The sequence below is a fragment of the Scyliorhinus torazame genome, chromosome 22, assembly GCF_047496885.1.
Source record: "Scyliorhinus torazame isolate Kashiwa2021f chromosome 22, sScyTor2.1, whole genome shotgun sequence".
NCBI classification, from domain to species: domain Eukaryota; kingdom Metazoa; phylum Chordata; class Chondrichthyes; order Carcharhiniformes; family Scyliorhinidae; genus Scyliorhinus; species Scyliorhinus torazame.
Window position 1 is genome coordinate 101,268,998 of NC_092728.1, and position 19,018 is coordinate 101,288,015.

Here is a 19,018-nt window from a genome sequence, read left to right on the forward strand (position 1 = left end):
GCTGACTCACAGCACCAGGCGCACAGGTTCAATTCTGGCCTTGGGTAACTTTATGGCGTTTACACCTTCGCCACTTGTCTGCGGAGTTTTGTCTGGATGCTTTGGTCTCCTCCCACGGTCCAAAGATGTGCAGGTTAGGTAGATTGGCCATGCTACATTGCGGGTTGAAAATGAAAATGAAAATCGCTTATTGTCACAAGTAGGCTTCAAATGAAGTTACTGTGAAAAGCCCCTAGTCGCCACATTCCGGCGCCTGTTCGGGGAGGCTGGTACAGGAATTGAACCGTGCTGCTGGCCTGCCTTGGTCTGCTTTCAAAGCCAGCGATTTAGCCCTGTGCTAAACAGCCCCTGGGGTTAGTGTCCAAAGATGTGTAGGTTAGGTAGATTGGCCACGCTACATTGCGTGTTGGTGTCCAAAGATGTGTAGGTTAGGTGGGGTTATGAGGTTACGGGCATAGGATGGGGATGTGGACCTAGGTAGGCTGATGTTTCAGAGGGGTCGGTGCAGACTCGATGGGCTGAATGCCCTCCTTCTGCACTGTAGGAATTCTATGGGCGTTTTACAGCTGTTGAATTAAACTCGCAGTGTTGTTGCTTTTTCAATGTAGGTAAATGTGGGGCCAATTTCTGCCTCACAGCGTCTCAGAATGAGTAGCGAAATGAACATCCGGAAAATCTGTTATGGTGATTTGAGGGATAGATGTCAGCCAGGACATTTAGGAGAACTCCACTGCCCTGTGATACTTTAAGCCTACTTGAGAGGGCAGATGGGATCTCTGTTTAATGTCAGTGCAGCACTCCCCGAGTAATTGCTCTGAAATATTGGTCTGGATTATGAGCTGATCTCTCTGGAGTGGGACTTGAACGCACAACCTTCTGACTCCGAGGTGAGATTGTGATCCACTGAGCCAAACCTGACACCTTCAGAGCTTAGAATGGCAAAAAGGTTTTTCAGGATTGGAAATACATTTCTGTTTATTGTCATTGACTTGTATTCCGGCGCCTGTTCGGGAGGGCCGGTACGGGAATTGAACCCGCGCTGCTGGTCTTGTTCTGCATTACAAGCCAGCTGTATAGCCCACTGTGCTAAACCAGAGCCAAATTTAGTAATAAGGGGTACGTTCTATATAAACTGCACATCAAGTAATTCATACACCTTAATTACGTGAGAGTAGAGTAGTTCTGATGTGTATTTGTCTCTTTAATAAATAATTTAATAATTGTTATTCGACGACTGGGCTATTTCGTCTCACTGGGGTTTCACTTGTAATGTCACTGGAGTAGCAATCTGTTAATAATGTGGAGACAAGGGTTCAAATCCCACCACGGCAACTGGTGGAATTTAAATTCAATTAACAAAACAAAATCTGGAAAAGCTAGCCTCAGTAATGACTATGAAACCATTGTCGAGTGTCATAAAAACCCATCTGGTTCCCTAATGTCCTTGAGGGAAGGAAATCCGCTGTCCTTACCTGGTCTGGCCTACATTTGACCCCCAGGCCAGGAAATGCCTCCTGAGACGGCTGAGCCAGTTGTATCAAATTGCTACATAGTCTGCAAAAAGGAAATAAATCCGAAAGAGCCATCGACCTGGGTCAAAATCCAAGAACTCCCTCCCTAGCAGCACTGTGGGTGTATCGATAACACGTGGGACTGCAGCGGATCAAGTAGGCAGCTCACCATCATCTCCTCGAGGGCAATTAGGGATGGGCAATGAATGCTGACCGAGCCAGCAGCGCCCACATCCCATGGTCAAGTAAACGTCAAAAAAAAAAAGTCGACATATCACGTCCTCGTGTTGTCAAACCTACTGGAGAATATGAATCCAGTAGGCGTTTTTAGTCGGGCCAGATGGAGAAACTGGATATTTATCCATTTCAAATAAAACCGGAGAGTCTACATTCCTTGAGCACTCGCCGTTGGTGCAGCAAGAGAAAAATTCAAGGCGGCAATTCAATGAGATCTGTAAATATTTTCAATTTCTTCAAACAGACGTGGCTTGCAAATGTTCAAAGATCAGACTTTGCTGATGGTTTTGACACTGGTATGGTAATGTAAACATTGCAGCAATGTGGTGAGGCAATTGGGAGGAGACGCAGCATTGACGTCTATCCTGCCGAACACAGCTGGATGATTCAGCAATCCTGTTTGATCCTGCTAAACCCTGTGAATTTCTCACCTAGCCTGTGCGGAGGATGTTCCACAGGTTGCTATGGTGTTATTCATTCTTCTCATTGTTTTTTTCCCCCCTGCGTTTAACATTCATAAGCTCATCATTCCCAATTACTGATCCAGGTTTTGTTTAAGCGCTGGTGATGGGAGTGGAAGGAATCCATGGTAGAGCATTGGGAACGCCGCCGCTCGTGGTGTATTGTTTGCGGCTGGTTAGGGGTTTGACGGACGTAGACCAAGTCTTTATCAGATCTATTGCGTGCTGCACATTTGGCAGGCTGCTACAAAGCAATAGCAGTTGCAGAATGTAGAGTAGGCAGCTTTCCATTACATCTGATCACTTGATCGTAATTGCGCATTAAATAGCGGCAATTTCAAAAGCATCCTTTCGTGGGCAAGGCCGCACGAAGTCTATCCGAGCAACCTTCCTCTGCACTAATGTTGCGTACTTCAACATCTGAAATTGCAGAATCGTAAAATTATACAGCACATAAGTAGACCATTCGGCCTATTGTGTCTGTGCTGGCTCTTTGACAGAACTAAAAATGAAGAAAAAGAAGAGAAAGAGAAAGTAAGTGGCCAAAAGAAGAGGCCATGACGGCCTGAATACACAAACAGAAATCCCACACTTCTGCTCTTTCCCCATAGCCCTGTATTTTCCCTTTGAAGTATTTACCCAGTATGTATTCGATACTCGTTTACTCCCAAGAGCTGGCAACAGCGGGTTTGCGTTATTTGTTTGCTCCACAGAGTAGGTTATGCTGTTCACACTGTCATGTGAGTGTCCCTTCAAGAAAGGTTTAGCCTCTTATCATGTGACTTGTAGCACATCGGGATGTGGCTGTCAGGTGAGAGGGTTTTTTTTTAGGTTTCAGTTTGATTACTTTGGACTACAGAAGGAGAAGGAAGTGTTTTCCCCGCTTTTCTCCGATTTCATTTTAACATCTGTTTCAGTAAAAAGCACATTGGGCGTGGCTAACTGCCTAGGTAAGACTGGGGAGGTTATGCTGCAATTGTATCAGGTGTTAGTGAGGCCACACCTGGAGTATTGTGTTCAGTTTTGGTCTCCTTACCTGAGAAAGGACGTACTGGCGCTGGAGGGTGTGCAGAGGAGATTCACTAGGTTAATCCCAGAGCTGAAGGGGTTGGATTATGAGGAGAGGTTGAGTAGACTGGGACTGTACTCGTTGGAATTTAGAAGGATGCGGGGGGGATCTTATAGAAACGTATAAAATAATGAAGGGAATAGATAGGATAGATGCGGGCAGGTTGTTTCCACTGGCGGGTGAAAGCAGAACAAGGGGACATAGCCTCAAAATAAGGGGAAGTAGATTTAGGACTGAGCTTAGGAGGAACTTCTTCACCCAAAGGGTTGTGAATCTGTGGAATTCCTTGCCCAGTGAAGCATTTGAGGCTTCTTCATTAAATATTTTTAGGATAAAGATAGATATTTTTTGAAGGATTAAGGGTTATGGCGTTCGGGCTGGAAAGTGGAGCTGAGTCCAAAACAGATCAGCCATGATCTCATTGAATGGCGGAGCAGGCTCGAGGGGCTAGATGGCCTACTCCTGCTCCTAGTTCTTATGTTCTTATGTAACTTTAAAGAGATAGTTGCTTACTGGAAGGAGTTTGAATCTGCTGACTGGACCTGGATCAGAGTTTCAGGAAAAGGACCTGCCCCATTCAAGTGAGAATACAGTGTGCTGGGCCACACCCTTGAAAAGGGGCTTTGGTTTCTTGGATTTTGTTATTGAATTGGAACAGCTAAGGGGGAATTCATTAAATGGTATATACATAGATTACTGTAGCGTGTGGTGTCTTTATGTTTGTAATTGAAAACAATTCTTGCTGTGTTTTTATATTATACTTTTGTGCTCACCCTAGCCAAATCCAACGTAAAGGTTATAGGCCAGGTGAACTTCGCAATACACCTTAGAGTTTCTAAGCCCTGGCCCAAAACAACACATGCCGGTGGTTTCTGCAATGCTGAAGAATGACACTGCGAGGGTAACTCATCAGCTGCCGGAAGGTGTTCACCACGTGTCCCGTTATCAGAAAAACCTCATCTTTCCAGTTCTCGGTGTCAGAGGGGAAATCAACTGCTGCCGAAGCTCCTCGCCTCTTAACAGGTGCATCTGTGCGATGGAGCATGGCTGTGCAGTGGTCAGGAGGGCCAAGGTTCACTGTCATTGGCGGGGAGCTCCTGCAGCTGGTACCCACTGCCACCGAGCTTGGGCTGAAGTTGACTCTCAAATGTCCAGCTCGTAATGGGTTTGATGGTTTTTTTTTCTGGGAGTGGGGTGGATGCAAAATGGGGCAAGTGTAATGGAAAAGTTGGGCCTTGTTGCTGTGACAGAGTTGGCGATCTAAAACTTGAAGTAGGTAGACTTTAAGTACTCGGGTTAATTGTTGATGTTGATAAGGTCTGGTTTAGCCCAGGGCTAAAGAGCTGGCTTTTAAAACAGACCAAGGCAGGCCAGCAGCATGGTTCAATTCCTGAACAGGCGCCGGAATGTGGCGACTAGGGGCTTTTCACAGTAACGTCATTTGAAGCCTACTTGTGACAATAAGCGATTTTCATTTCATTTCATGTGTGACTGCCAGTCGGACACACTATAATGAAAGGAAGCTTGGATTTTCTCTTGCCAGCCTAGATTATATTTAAAGCCTATATTCTTATAGGTTATGGTGGTCTAGCTGACCACCAAACAGCTCTCCGTAGTAATGAGCTACATGTTATTGAGGGAGGCTGAGGGGCTGGTGGTCCCAAATATCTTGCATGTTGTGCCTGAGTTTCCTGAAATGAGATATATGGGGCCGGATTCTCCGACCCCCCCACTGGGTCAGAGAATCCGTGGGGGGGCGGCGTGAATCCTGCCCTGCCGCTCCGAGGCTGGCTGCCGAATTCTCCGGCGGGGGTGGGGATCATGTCGCATCGGTCGGGGGCCGTTGGCAGCGACCCCCCCCGGCAATTCTCCGGGCCCCGATGGGCCGAACGGCCGCCAGTTTTCAGCCAGTCCTGCCGGCGTGAAATGGACATGGTCCCACACGACGGGACCTGGCTGGTAGGCCGTCTACTGGCGCCCTCGGGGGAGGGCGCGGGAGGATCCGGGCCCGGGGTGGGGGGGAGGGGCCATGGTGGCCTGACCCGTGATCGGGGCCCACCGATCTGCGGGCGGGCCTGTGCCATGGGGGCACTCCTTCCGCGCCAGCCTCTGTCGGACTCCGCCATGGCCGGCGCGGAGAAGAAACACCCTGGGCATGCGCCAGAACACGGCGGCGGTTCTGCGTATGCGCGGGACTACGCCGGCCCTTCGGCGCCAGTTGGCACGGCGCCAACCCCTCCGGCACCGGCCTAGCCCCTGGAAGTGTGGAGGATTCCGCAACTTGTGGGTGGCCCGACGCCGGAGTGGTTCGCACCATTCTTGCCGGCACGTCGGTCTTCCCGCCGGTTGCGGGAGAATCCCACCCATGGAGTCTGCAGGGGAGAATGTGCTCTACAATTCAGACAAATGTAACCTCAATGTCTCGAATTTTGAATCCAGTCGCTGGGACAGATCTGGCCTAGTATCTGCATGCCAGATAGTGAGACCCCATGGGCAATTTAACTGGCAGTGATCCATTAAGAGGCTGCCATCAGGAATAGTGCAGCCAACCCAACCAGAGGGCTGGCAGCCGGGCACCCTCGGCACTGCCACAGGTAGAGGTGGTCACAGTTGAGGTTGCGGGAAGATAGGGGGTGAGGGTGAACCGTCCAGCAGCAACGTCGGAGTCTCGGGCATGTCCATTGATTCCAACAGGGTGCCTCCTTGACCCGAGGAGTACCAAGAAAGGAATGTCAACCTGCTAGGAGGCCACCATGATTTGTCTGGTAGTGTCCCCGGTGGTAAAGGCATGTACCAACACTTGTAAATTGCCAATGAGCCTTCAGGGAGTATCGGTGGCGGGAAGTTGCCAGCCTTCCCTTCCGCACCTTTCCACCATTCTGCAAGCCCACCAATCTCCCGAGGGCCGGTAAAATCAAGCACAATCTTTCTACTTCTCACTAGTTTGGAGACTCTTAAACATGGTGGTAGATCTCTCGCCCGTCCAACCTGGCTGGTTTAAAAAACAAACGGAGCTACGTGATTTAATTCCTCCAACGCAGTTATTATTGTAATTCGTATTCACCAAGCACCACGTAGAACAATGTGGACTGAAAGCTACATTTCATGTGATCATGCAATATCCAGACTCTGAGGTGTGCTTCACGTTGGATACGAGTTTCACCTGCAATGAGCTTTAATTTTTTTAAAAATTGGCTATTTGCTCCTCGCTTCATGAAATGCCATAATGTCGGGTCAGCCTGAAGTCGTGAAAGATGTGATGCAGGTACAAGTCCGAGCTTTCTGCTGTAGAAGCAGGGAGAAGGAACAGCGTAAATTTCCCAATTGTATAATATCCCACGTGTTTATGAAACCTGAAATGGATATCCATTTCTGTATAAGATCGATTACCACTCAGCGACATTGCATTCAAAGTAAACTCGGTCTCGATAACTGCAATTCATTCCAGTTGCCAAAGTTATACAGCAGAGCCTGTTGTGCTTTTCTAATCAGTGGCGATATCGTACTGTCACATTTTAATTTGGCTCCTTCCAGAAGGAGGGATCCTTCTTTGACTTATCACAGAATGGTTAATTCAGAGCCAGAACCTGATAACATCTATTCCCTTTCCATGGCTAAACCCAATAGACAGATTGTATCAGACGGGTATTGTCGAGAGATTTTCCAGTGTTTAGCCTCAATCTGACAAGTGTACCATGGATGAGTGCACCCTTGTGAATCAGCTGCCAGATCACTGGAAAGCTGCCATCGCACAAACCCTTGTGGCTTTCTGGTCACAAGACATAATAGAATTCTTTAGTGCAATTAGTTAAGTGTGGTATAATTGAAAGAATATGTTTGTTTTGCTAAATAAAGTGTGAGGTCTCTTTAACGATCAAGATAAACAACATGATTCACCTATAACTTAACTGCTCGATCACCCTGCAGAGAGTTGACGTCAGTCCGCATCTGTGGGACGGATATTCAGCTTTCAAATGGCAACCGCTGTATTCTTAAGTACAATAACTGCCTGAATTTAAATAGCACCTTGGATCGGCACAGCAGAGAGGTAGATGGAGGAACAGGTTCAGAGCATGAAAGGAGAGTTAGGAGGGGTGACAAGAGAGCTGGATTGAAATATTTAGTTTCAAAATGTTTTATTACACTGGCGGCACGGTAGCACAATGGTTAGCACCGTTGCTTCACAGCACCAGTGACCTGGGTTCGTCTCCTGGCTTGGGTCACTGTCTGTACAGTGTCTGCACATTCTCCCCATGTCTGCGTGGGTTTCCTCCCACAGTCCAAAGATGTGCAGGTTAGGTGGATTGGCCATGCTAAATTGCCCTTTGTGTCCAAAAAAGGTTGGGTGGGGTTACTGGGTTATGGGGATAGGGTGGAGATGTGGGCTTAAGTAGGGTGCTCTTTCCAAGGGCCGGTGCAGATTCAATGGGCCGAATGGCCTCCTTCTGCACTGTAAATTCTATGATTCTATTAAGAAAAGTGTGAGGAGGAATTTAGAGTTGAGCTTAAGATGTTGAAGGCTCTGTCACCAATTTTGGGAGGTTTGAGGTGGTGCAGTGGTCTATAACTGCCCCAGTGTTTTGAGAAGCTGCAACATTTACCATCCACAAAACTTTTACCTTCACCTTCAGCCTATTTGGGTTTTTTTTTAACAAATAATTTTTTATTGAAGTTTTCACAAAATATCGACAACAAAGTGAAAAAGGAACCCAATAGAATTAAATACAGAACAAAGTAAAACAACCCCCGTGCCCCCCGTTCCCCCTATACATAAATAATAAATTAACACCCCGAGTTAACACAAAGCAAACATAGCAAATATATACACCCCCTCAGATCCCCCAGTGTAGACAAACAAAAATAAAATAGAACCCCCCCCCTCTCCCCCGGGTTGCTGCTGCTGACCATTGTCTACCGTTCTGCCAGGAAATCCAAGAACGTTTGCCACCCGCTGAAGAACCCTTGCACCGATCCCCTTAAGGCAAATTTGACCCTCTCCAATTTAATAAACCCCGCCATATCGTTGATCCAGGATTCCACGCTTGGGGGCCTCGCATCCTTCTACTGAAGAAGAATCCGTCGCCGGGCTACCAGGGACACAAAGGCCAGAATACCGGCCTCTTTCGCCTCCTGCACTCCCGGCTCCTCTGCAACCCCAAGTATTCCGAGCCCCCAGCTCGGTTTGACCCTGGAACCTACCACCCTCGATACCATCCTTGCTACGCCCTTCCAAAATTCCTCCAGCGCTGGGCATGCCCAGAACATATGGGTGTGATTTGCTGGGCTCCCTGAGCACCTAACGCACCTATCCTCACCCCCCAAAGAACCGGCTCATCCTTGTTCCAGTCATGTGTGCCCTGTGCAGCACCTTAAACTGTATGAGGCTGAGCCTTGTGCACGAAGAGGAAGAGTTCACCCTCCCTAGGGCATCTGCCCACGTCCCCTCCTCGATCTCCTCTCCCAACTCCTCCTCCCACTTACCTTTCAACTCCACCACCGAGGCCTCCTCCTCCTCCTGCATCACCTGGTAAGTTGCCGAGATCTTCCCCTCTCCAAACCCCCCCCCCCGAGAGCACCCTGTCCTGTACCATGCGTGGCAGCAGCAGCCGGAATTCCACCACTTGCCGCCTGGCAAACGCCCTTACCTGTAGATACCTAAAGGTGTTCCCCAGGGGAGCCCATACTTCTCCTCCAGCTCACCCAGGCTCGTGAACTCATCTACAAACAGGTCCCCCAACCTTCTTATCCCTGCCCTGTGCCACCCTGAAACCCTCCATCTATTCTCCCTGGGACAAACCGGTGGTTCCCCCGTATTGGGGTCCACACCGAGGCCCCCACTTCCCCCCCCCTGTGCCGCCTCCACTGCCCCCAGATTTTGAGGGTAGCCGCCACCATTGGGCTCATGGTATACCTCATTGGAGGGAGCGGCAGCTGCGCCGTTGCCAGAGCCTCCAGACTCGTACCCTCACAAGACGCCGTCTCCAGCCTCTTCCATGCAGCCCCCTCCCCCTCCATCACCCACTTGCGCACCATCGCCACATTGGCGGCCCAGTAGTACCCACAGAGGTTGGGCAGTGCCAGCCACCCCCATCCCTACTCCGCACCAGGAACACCCTTCTCACCCTCGGAGTCCCTCGTGCCCACACAAACCCCGTTATGCTCCTGTTGACCCGCCTAAAGAAGGCCTTCGGGATAAGAATGGGGAGGCACTGGAACAGGAACAAAAACTTTGGGAGCACTGTCATCATAACTGACTGCACCCTACCCGCCAGGGACAGCAGCAACGTGCCCCACCTCTTAAACTCCTCCTCCATTTGCTCCACTAGCCTCGTGAAATTAAGTCTATGCAGGGTCCCCCAGCTCCTGGCCAACTGGACCCCCAAATACCTGAAGCTCCTCTCCGACCTTTTTAGTGGGAGCTCGCCAATCCCCCTCTCCTGGTCCCCTGGGTGAACCACGAACAACTCGCTCTTCCCCATGTTGAGCTTGTACCCTGAGAAATCCCCGAACTCCCTGAGGATCCTCATTACCCCCAGCATTCCCCCCACCGGGTCCGCCACATATAGCAGCAAGTTTTCCGCATAGAGCGGCACCCAATGCTCCTCCCCACCCCGCACCAACCCCCTTCAGTTCCTCAACTCCCTCAACGCCATGGCCAGGGGTTCAATCGCCAGCGCAAAGAGCAGGGGGGACAGGGGACACCCCTGCCTCGTCACACGATGCAACCAAAAGTACTCAGACCTCCTCTTGTTCATGGCCACACTCGCCATCGGGACCTCGTACAACAGCCTAACGCACCTGACGAACCCCTCCCCAAACCCGAACCTCTTCAGCACCTCCCACAAGTACCCCCACGCTACCCAATCGAAGGCCTTCTCAGCGTCCATCACCACCACTATCTCCGCCTCCCCCTCCCTCGCCGGCATCATAATAACGTTCAGGAGCCTCCACAGATTCGCGTTCAATTGCCTTCCCTTCATGAACCCCGTCTGGTCTTCGTGGATCACCTGCGGCACACAATCCTCAATTCTCGTGGCTAAGACCTTCGCCAGCACCTTGGCATCTATGTTTAACAATGAAATCGGCCTGTAAGACCCACACTGCAGGGGATCCTTGTCCCGCTTCAGGATCAAGGAGATCAGTGCCCGGGACATCGTCGGGGGCAAAGCCCCCCCTCCCTTGCCTCATTGAAGGTCCTAACCAGCAACGGTCCCAACAGGTCCACATATTTTTTGTGGAATTCGACCGGGAAAACGTCCGGCCCCGGTGCCTTCCCCGCCTGCATGCTCCCTATCCCTTTGGTCAGCTCTTCCAGCCCAATTCGGGGTCCCCAATCCCGCCACCAGTCCCTCCTCCACCTTCGGAAACCTCAATTGGTCCAGAAAGCGGCCCATCCCTCCCTCCTCCAGTGGGGGCTCAGGCCGATACAGTTCCTCATAAAAGTCCCTGAAGACCCCATTGATGCCAACCCCACTCTGCACCACACTCCCTCACCTGTCCTTAACTCCCCCGATCTCCCTAGCTGCGTCCCGCTTCCGAAGCTGATATTCATAAATCGCCCCCTGGGCCTTCTTCCACTGCGCCTCCGCCTTCCTGGTGGTCAACAGGTCGAATTCGGCCTGGAGGCTACGCCTCTCCCTCAACAGTCCCTCCTCAGGCACCTCCACATACCTCCTGTCTACCCTCACCATCTCCCCCACCAGCCTCTCCCTCTGCTCTCCCCTCTCCCTAGCAGCTCTCCCCTAACCACCGCCTTCAGCGCCTCCCAGACCATCCCCACTCAGACCTCCCCGTTATCGTTGGCCTCCAGGTATCTCTCTATGCTTCCTCGGACCCGCTCGCTCACCTCCTCACCCGCCAACAGCCCCACCTCCAAGCGCCACAACGGGCGCTGGTCCCGCTCCTCCCCAGCTCTAGGTCTACCCAAGGCGGGGCGTGATCCGAAATGGCTATCGCCGAGTACTCCGTATCCTCTACTCTCGATCCGGGAATAGGCCTTATGAACATGCAAGAAGAATGAAAATTCCCGAGCCCCCGGCCTTGCAAATCTCCAAGGGTCCACCCCTCCCATCTGGTCCATAAACCCCCTCAGCACTTTAGCCGCCGCCGGCTTCCTACCCGTCCTAGACCTGGAGCGGTCCAGTGCCGGATCCAACACCGTGTTAAAGTCCCCCCCCCCATTATCAGGCCCCCCACTTCCAAGTCCGGGATCCGACCCAACATGCGCCACATAAAACCCGCACAATCCCAGTTCGGGGCGTACACGTTGACCAGCACCACCCTCTCCCCTTGCAGCTTACCACTTACCATTATATACCTGCCGCCATTGTCCGTCATCATGCTCGACGCCTTGAACGACACCTTCTTTCCCACCAAGATCGCCACCCCCCCGATTTTTGGCATCCAGCCCCGAATGAAACACCTGACCTACCCACCCCTTCCTCAATCTTACCTGGTCTGCCACCTTCAGGTGTGTCTCCTGGAGCATGACCACATCCGCCTTCGGCTCCTTCAGGTGCGCGAACACCCGGGCCCGCTTGACCGTCCCGTTCAGTCCCCTTACATTCCAGGTTATCAGCCAGATCAGGGGGCTACCCGCCCCCCTCCCCCGCCGACTAGCCATAAATCCTCCTCGGCCAGTCACGCGCCCGCACCCCACACCTGGCCCGTTCCCCACGGCGGCAGACCCCCATCCCAACCCCATCTACTCGCTCCAGCTCCCCCGTGATCATACCAGCAGCAACCCGGTTCCCCCCCACCAACCCCCCCCCCCCCCCCGCCCCCGGGCTAGGACCCCCCCTAGCTGCTTTGCTCCCCCCATTGCACTCCCGCAAGTCAGCTGACTCCTGCTGACCCCGGCCACTCCCGCCTCTCCTTCGACTCCTCCCATTGTGTGACATCCCCTCCTCCTCCATTACCCATCCACAGGCTCTCCGCCTCCCACTTCCATCCCAAGCGCGGGAAACAACTCTCCTTCCCCGCCCCGGCTTCGCCCACTCCAGCCTTCAGCGTGGGAAAAAGCCCGCGCTTACCACCTGCCCGGCCCCGCCACCTCTAACGCAGCTCCTTTTACAGGCCCAGTCTCCTCACCCCCGACTCGGGCCTCCCCTTCCCCCGCGGAGCCCCATCCCCTCTACCGGCCATCCACCCCTACTCCATTTACTTACCCCCCTCCAAGAGCCCACCCGACAGACCCAACCAAAACAGTGCCCAACCCGCCCTAACCACCCACACCGAACCAAAAAGAAACAAGAGCAAAGAACCCCCCCTCAAAATGTAACACACCAACAGCAATCCCCGACCACCCATCCCGACCCTCAGTCTGTGTCCAGCTTTTCGGCCTGAACAAAGGCCCACGCCTCCTCTGGGGACTCAAAATAATGGTGCCGGTCCTTGTAGGTGATCCACAGTTGAGCCGGCTGCAGCATGCCAAACTTCACCCCCTTCCTGTGCAGCACCGCCTTCGCCCGGTTGTACCCAGCCCCCTGCTTCGCCACCTCCGCGCTCCAGTCCTGGTATATTCGAACCTCCGCGTTCTCCCACCTGCTACTTCTCTCTTTCTTGGCCCATCTGAGCACGCACTCCCGTTCAGCGAACCGATGAAACCGCGCCAGCACCGCCTGTGGCAGCTCGTTAGCCTTGGGCCTCCTCGCCAGCACTCTATGGGCCCATTCCAGCTCCAGGGACCCCTGGAAGGACCCCGCTCCCATCATCGAGTTTAACATGGTGACCACATAGGCCCCCACGTCCGACGCCTCCAGCTCTCCGGGAGGCCCAGAATCCACAGATTCTTCCGCATCGACCGATTCTCCATCTCCTCGATCCATTCCTGCCATTTCTTGTGGAGCGCCTCGTGCGCCTCCACCTTTACCGCAAGGCCCAAGATCTCGTCCTCGTTATCGGAGATCTTTTCTCGGACCTCACGGATCGCCACTCCCTGGGCCGTCTGGGTCTCCAGCAACTTAGAAGCCTTCTATAGAAGCCTTCATCGGCTCCAGCAGGTCCGCTTTGAGCTCCCGGAAGCAGCGCTGGATAACCTCCTGCTGCTCCTGCGCCCACTGCATCTACGCTGTCTGGTCCCCGCCCGCCGCCATCTTGCTCTTCTTCCCTTGCACATTCTTTGGGTTCACCACCACTTTTTTATGTCGCCCCGCTCCTGGTCCAAGCCATACACTGTGTTGGGGGAATGTTGCAGTCTTCTTCCCACACCGGGAAATGTCGAAGAAATGCGGTTGGGGGCGCTGAAATGAGTCCAAAAGTCCGTTCCAAGCGGGAGCTGCCAAACGTGCGACTTAGCTCTGCATAGCCGCAACCGGAAGCCCCTTCAGCCTATTTGTTAAGTGCATCACCTGTTATGAGTAGTGCCTTTATCATAATTTGCCACTAATAGCTGATGAGATTAAGTAACATTTGCTTAACTGCTATCAGTGATATTAAATTGAGTGGAATAAAAAGCCGACCCAGCTTGAAGTGCACAATTGCACAATTCTGTCTCGTATTCCCCTCCATCACCGAGATTGCCAACTTCTGCAATGTTACTCATTTCCATCTCTGCCTCTGCTCAGCCGCTGCTGATGAAACCTGCACTCCTGCCTTTGTTATCTCTAGACTTGACTATTTCAATGCTCTGCTGCCTGTATCCTAATGTACAACATGTTCTCCTCAACTGTGCTCACTCACCTACTTGGGTTGCAGGTCTGGCAACGCCTTGATTTTAAAAATCTTATCCTGGATTCCAAACCACTTTGGGGTCTTGGCTATCACTGTAACGTCCTCCAGCCCGACAACCCTCTGAAATCCGTGGTGCTTCAGTTCTGGTCTCCTGCATATACCTGATTTTCGTTACCGCAATGTTGATGACCGTGCCTTCAGCTGCTTAGACCCTAAACTCTGCATTGTATCCTCTGACCCACCACCCCTCTCCTTTAAAGTTGCTACTTGAAACTTAGCTAATTTCCCCCAATATCTCCTTATGTGGCTTAGCGTCAAAGTTTGTTTGATGACACTCCTTTGAAGGACCTTGTTGTTCTATTGCATTGAAAGCATTATTTTGATGCAAACCTCTGGTTAATTTGAAGTCCTAACAGATGGTCTTCACCTTGTCTTTGAGTGCGATCTCCGAGGAATACCATCTGCTGAAGTAACTTGATGAATTGCGGTGACAAAGTTAACTTGTGCAACATAATTGTTTTTCCCATTCATCGCAATTAATTAATGATGCATTTGTAGGCAGAAGTGTGATAAACCGGGCACTCCTGTGTTTGCTTTCCATAGCTTGGCGACATCTATAATTTAATAAACCGAAGCTTGTCATAAAATCACTGTGTCCATTTCTACAAATGAATGATGAAGGGATTCCATTACCGTATGTTCTGCATTATTGAGTCTTTTATTTAAATAAGATTTTTGCTGCTTATATTCTGATAAATTCATGGGGTGTGCATGAATGGCTGATGGATTATTACCGAGTGCAATAAAGCTCTATAGTAATTAGCCATGTGGAATGATCATGATTTTATATTGATATAAAGATCTCAATTATTCATAAGGGACCGTGTAAACACGCTGTGCGTTAAACGATTTAGACAATGCACATGAGAACAGATATACATGGGTACAAAACTAGAAGACATGAGAGCTGTGCTGTGTTCTGCTCACAGGCAAAAGTGAAACTGAAATGAAAATGAAATGAAAAGAAAATCGCTTATTGTCACACGTAGGCTTCAAATGAAGTTACTGTGAAAAGCCCCTAGTCGCCACATTCTGGCGCCTGTTTGGGGAGTCTGGTACAGGAAACTAAGACTGCATTGCATGACACACTTCCCTTCTCGTGATGTCATGCTGCTACTCCTAAAAGGCATCTTACAACAGAAGGTTGGAGAGTACTTAGCACAAATGCAAGACTGATACCCAGAATATAGCCTACGAAGCGGCAGCGAATTGGAAATACGCTGCGAATTGGAAAGGGAAAATAATGCGGATGCTGGGAATTTGAAATGTAAACAGAAAATCCTGGAAATACTCTGGTCAGAAAGAACCCACGTTAAGTTTCCGGTCTCTGCATTTCCATTGGAAATTTCTGAGATCTGGAACGGGTTTGACAACAAATTCAAACTTTCCAAATCATAGCCAGTGCTCCCATCTTTTTGGACCGCAGTAGCTGGCACTGATTCTGCTGTTTACATCTGCAGCAACTCTAGATTTAGCTTTTGATGCTTTAGTTGTGTTGTCATCACCCCTTTCGGCCTGACACTATTATCCCTTTTGTCATTTAAAGCACACTTGTCACTACTTTATAGACCCTTTTGTTTGTTTGTGTCCTCTCCTTGCCTCACGACTGCTTAAAACCCTGTACATCTTTTAGGTTTTTCCAGTTTCAACAACAACTCTCAGTCCTGGCTTGTTAACTCCGGTTCTGTCCTCTGCTGCTGCCTGATCTGGCAATTTCCTGCATTTTTTTTGTTTAATTTTCTACTAATTTTGATCCGTCTCTCTGCACTGTGCTGCTTGTGGATAATCAGTCAGTTAATTTGTCAAGTGTGCATTGAATTTCAAGTATGTATTTCCAGTATTTGAGTTCTGCAATAAAAACAAGGCCGATTGTTCATTTTCCTGAGGCCCACACTTAACGCCACATCTGCACACTGAAGAAATTGTTTCCCTTTGTCAAATGTCACTTTTTTGCCCAATTGTTAATCGTGACCTTCGGAAGCAAATGTTCATCCCATGAAGAATCTCGCTCTTCTCTCCTGTCCAGGTTGGTGAAGCGCGAGCGCAGTATAATATTGGGAACGTTTTTCATGCCAAAGGGAAACAGCTGTCCTGGCTCATGGTCCATGACTCCGGAGACTTGCCTGATGAAGTGAAGGAAACTTTGGAGAAGGCCACTGAATACTATGAGTGAGTAAAGCAGCATCTGCACCTCCAACTTGCAAATTAAACACTTGGGAAGGGGGGAAAAAGGCAATCAAAACAGATGTTCAAGATGTGTTCTGGCTACCCATGAGGAACATACGAAGCATACACAGCACTCCCCTTGCTCATACAGTCCAGAAACAAGGAACATACTGTTGGGTTTAATTTTTCTATTAAAACTTCCTGACTCCAGTGGGCAGCACGGTGATGCAGTGGTTAGCACTGCTGCCTCACTGCGCTGAAGACCCGACTCCGGGTCACTGTCGGTGTGGAGTTTGCACATTCTTCCCGTGTCTGCGTTTGTCTCACCCCCACAACCCAAAGATGTGTAGGGTAGGTGGATTGGCCACGCTAAATTGCCCTTTAAGCGGGGGAAAAAAAAGAATTGGGTATTTCAAATTTAAAAAGAGAAAAGAAAGCTTTGATTTTAGAAAAGTAATGCGGTATATGTACTATCTCCGCCCCCATCAAAATATCTACATACCCCAAACATGACACCCTGAGCCCCTGAACACAGTAACCCGGTTCCCCTGAAGCATGATAGCCAGAACCTTGCTGTACTTTGTGAAACCAAAAAGATTGGTTAATTAGAAACCATAATTTTTTTATTTTTTTTTAAACATTTTTTTTTAGAGTATCCAATTATTATTTTTTTCCAATTAAGGGGCAACTTAGCGTGGGCAACCCACCTACCCTGCACATTTTTGGGTTGTGGGGGTGAAACCCACGCAGACACAGGGAGAATGTGCAAAATCAGAAACCATAAATGGCCTCAAATGATACCTCGGGGCAGCTCACTCAGTACTCTATCCGTCACTTCCTAGGTCTGTTGCTTATCCATTCCCACGGTTTGCCCCTGAGTGCTTTGAGTTTTAACTCTGAGCCTTTCATATGGAACTTGGTGAAAAGCCTTCTTTAAGTCAAGGTACACTAATTTGTGGGACTTTCCACTTGAGTTGGCATTTCTTCAGAGGATTTGACCAAGTTTGACTGAAGTATGTTTAAATAACTTGGTTGGGAAACAAAACTTTTATAAAGTAATGTTTGTGTGCAGCGCATTATACTTAAATGCTAAAAACTGCTTCAGGCGTGAAGAAGTGTAATGATGTATTTTGTCTGATAATTGATCCATTGATTTATTTTTGCTGATTTTGCGTCAAAGAAGAACATTGGTCGGCACAACAGAAACTGTAAACCTTTAATGTCCAACGAAATATGAAGGTTACCATCTTCCCTCTTGGACCTTTTATTAGATCATCGAATCATACAGAACAGAAGGAGGCCATTCTGCCTGTTGGGCATGTGCCAGCTCTTTAAAGGAGCCATCCTATAAGTCCCGCTGTTTCCTCATTAACCTGCTGTTTGTTTCCTTTTCCAAATATACATTCAATTCCCAGAACTGAGATTCATGTTGTAACCAACTTTGGAAGTGCTTGATGCTGGCATTGTGTGTTCAGTGTGAAATAGGGTCCTGCAGCTTTACTGGCACACCAGCAAAATTTGCATCAATAATTAGAGGCAATACCATAATGGGGTTATATTACTGGACAGAGGCCTGAACTAATGATCCAGAGACGCGAGCTCAAATCTCACCATGGCATCTGGGGAATTTAATTTCATTTAATTAAATACATTTGAAATGTTAAAAACAGTCTCCGTATTGGTGACCATAAAACTACTTGGCCCTCAGGAATAACCAAGCATACTGTTCAGCATTGCAGCTGAAACAGTTTGAGAAGGTGGCTTCTCAAGATCACACCACCAACAGATCGAACAATTAGGGATGGGCAAAAAAAATGCTTGCCTTAATGAAAAGAAAATCCAAGTTTCCATTCTGTTAACAAAACCCCCGGCTAGTGCGCAGTCAATTCCAGTCCCACTTGACACGGAGTTGCAACATGATGGAAATTAACAATTAATTCCTAGAAAATAGCCCAAGTCTTTGGTCTCTGGCTGCCCATTAACTCACCAGGTTTTTAAACTTAAACATTATTTTTATTAATAATAACTATGAGTAAATAAGCAGCAAATACAACTGGTTAACTATTACCTAATTCCTAACTCCCGCCCATATATATATATATATATTATACACAGGACGGACAAACACAGAGGAAAGAGCGGTGTGAAGAAAAATAAAAAGGATAAAAGGTTCTGTTTCAGATGGGCCTCTTTCAGTTCACTTTTCCTCAGTCTAAGCCTTCAGTTTGAGGTTTTGCTTTCCACCTGAAATGGTCTTGAAAACCACAGGTAAGGGACAGACAGACAGAGAGAGATAGACAAACAGAGGGAGAGAGAGAGAGACAGACACAAAGAGACAGAGACCAACCCTGACCCTTCCTGGGTTCTCTGAAAACCCAATCGCCGCCCTGTCATGGGGCAGAATACGACCTTTGGCCCATCCATTGACCACCAGCCAACCAATCGACCCGAATCCCTCCACAAAGTCTGAGTTCTGTTGTTCAAAAGCTATATCTCTAATAGCACAGTGTACTATTTTGCAACTTTTCAGTCCCTCATTTCCTCTGCTCGACTTAAAGGTTAAATATCCATGGATCAAAATGATGGCCACATAGTAAGAGAAAAGGGAAATAAGGCAATCACCGGTACAATTTCTATAGCTTCTTTTCAGCCGGCAGTCTACTTTTTTGGACAATATAACAAAGCAGTTTAAGGATGAAAATCATGTACTGAAGATAACAACTTCCTTGCTTTCTAATATCAACCAAGGATATTGGATTCATGAAACCTGTTGAAATCATTCTTGAAACGTGCAGTGTGTACAGAATCCTTTTTGTTTGAGGTCACTAATTCAATTTAAGCTC

At 49.2% G+C, this 19,018-nt stretch overlaps 1 protein-coding gene across 7 annotated transcripts in view; it reads left to right on the forward strand.

Annotated features, from left to right (window-relative positions):
• The window catches only part of LOC140399277 (G-protein-signaling modulator 1-like), a 386,887-nt gene that overhangs the window by 200,128 nt on the left and 167,741 nt on the right, over window positions 1–19,018 (forward strand). For all 7 annotated transcript variants that reach the window (XM_072488747.1, XM_072488745.1, XM_072488750.1 and 4 more), the window contains one exon: window positions 16,036–16,178. In XM_072488747.1, coding sequence (XP_072344848.1) covers window positions 16,036–16,178 — 143 coding nt within the window. The remainder of the gene's footprint in view (window positions 1–16,035; window positions 16,179–19,018) is intronic.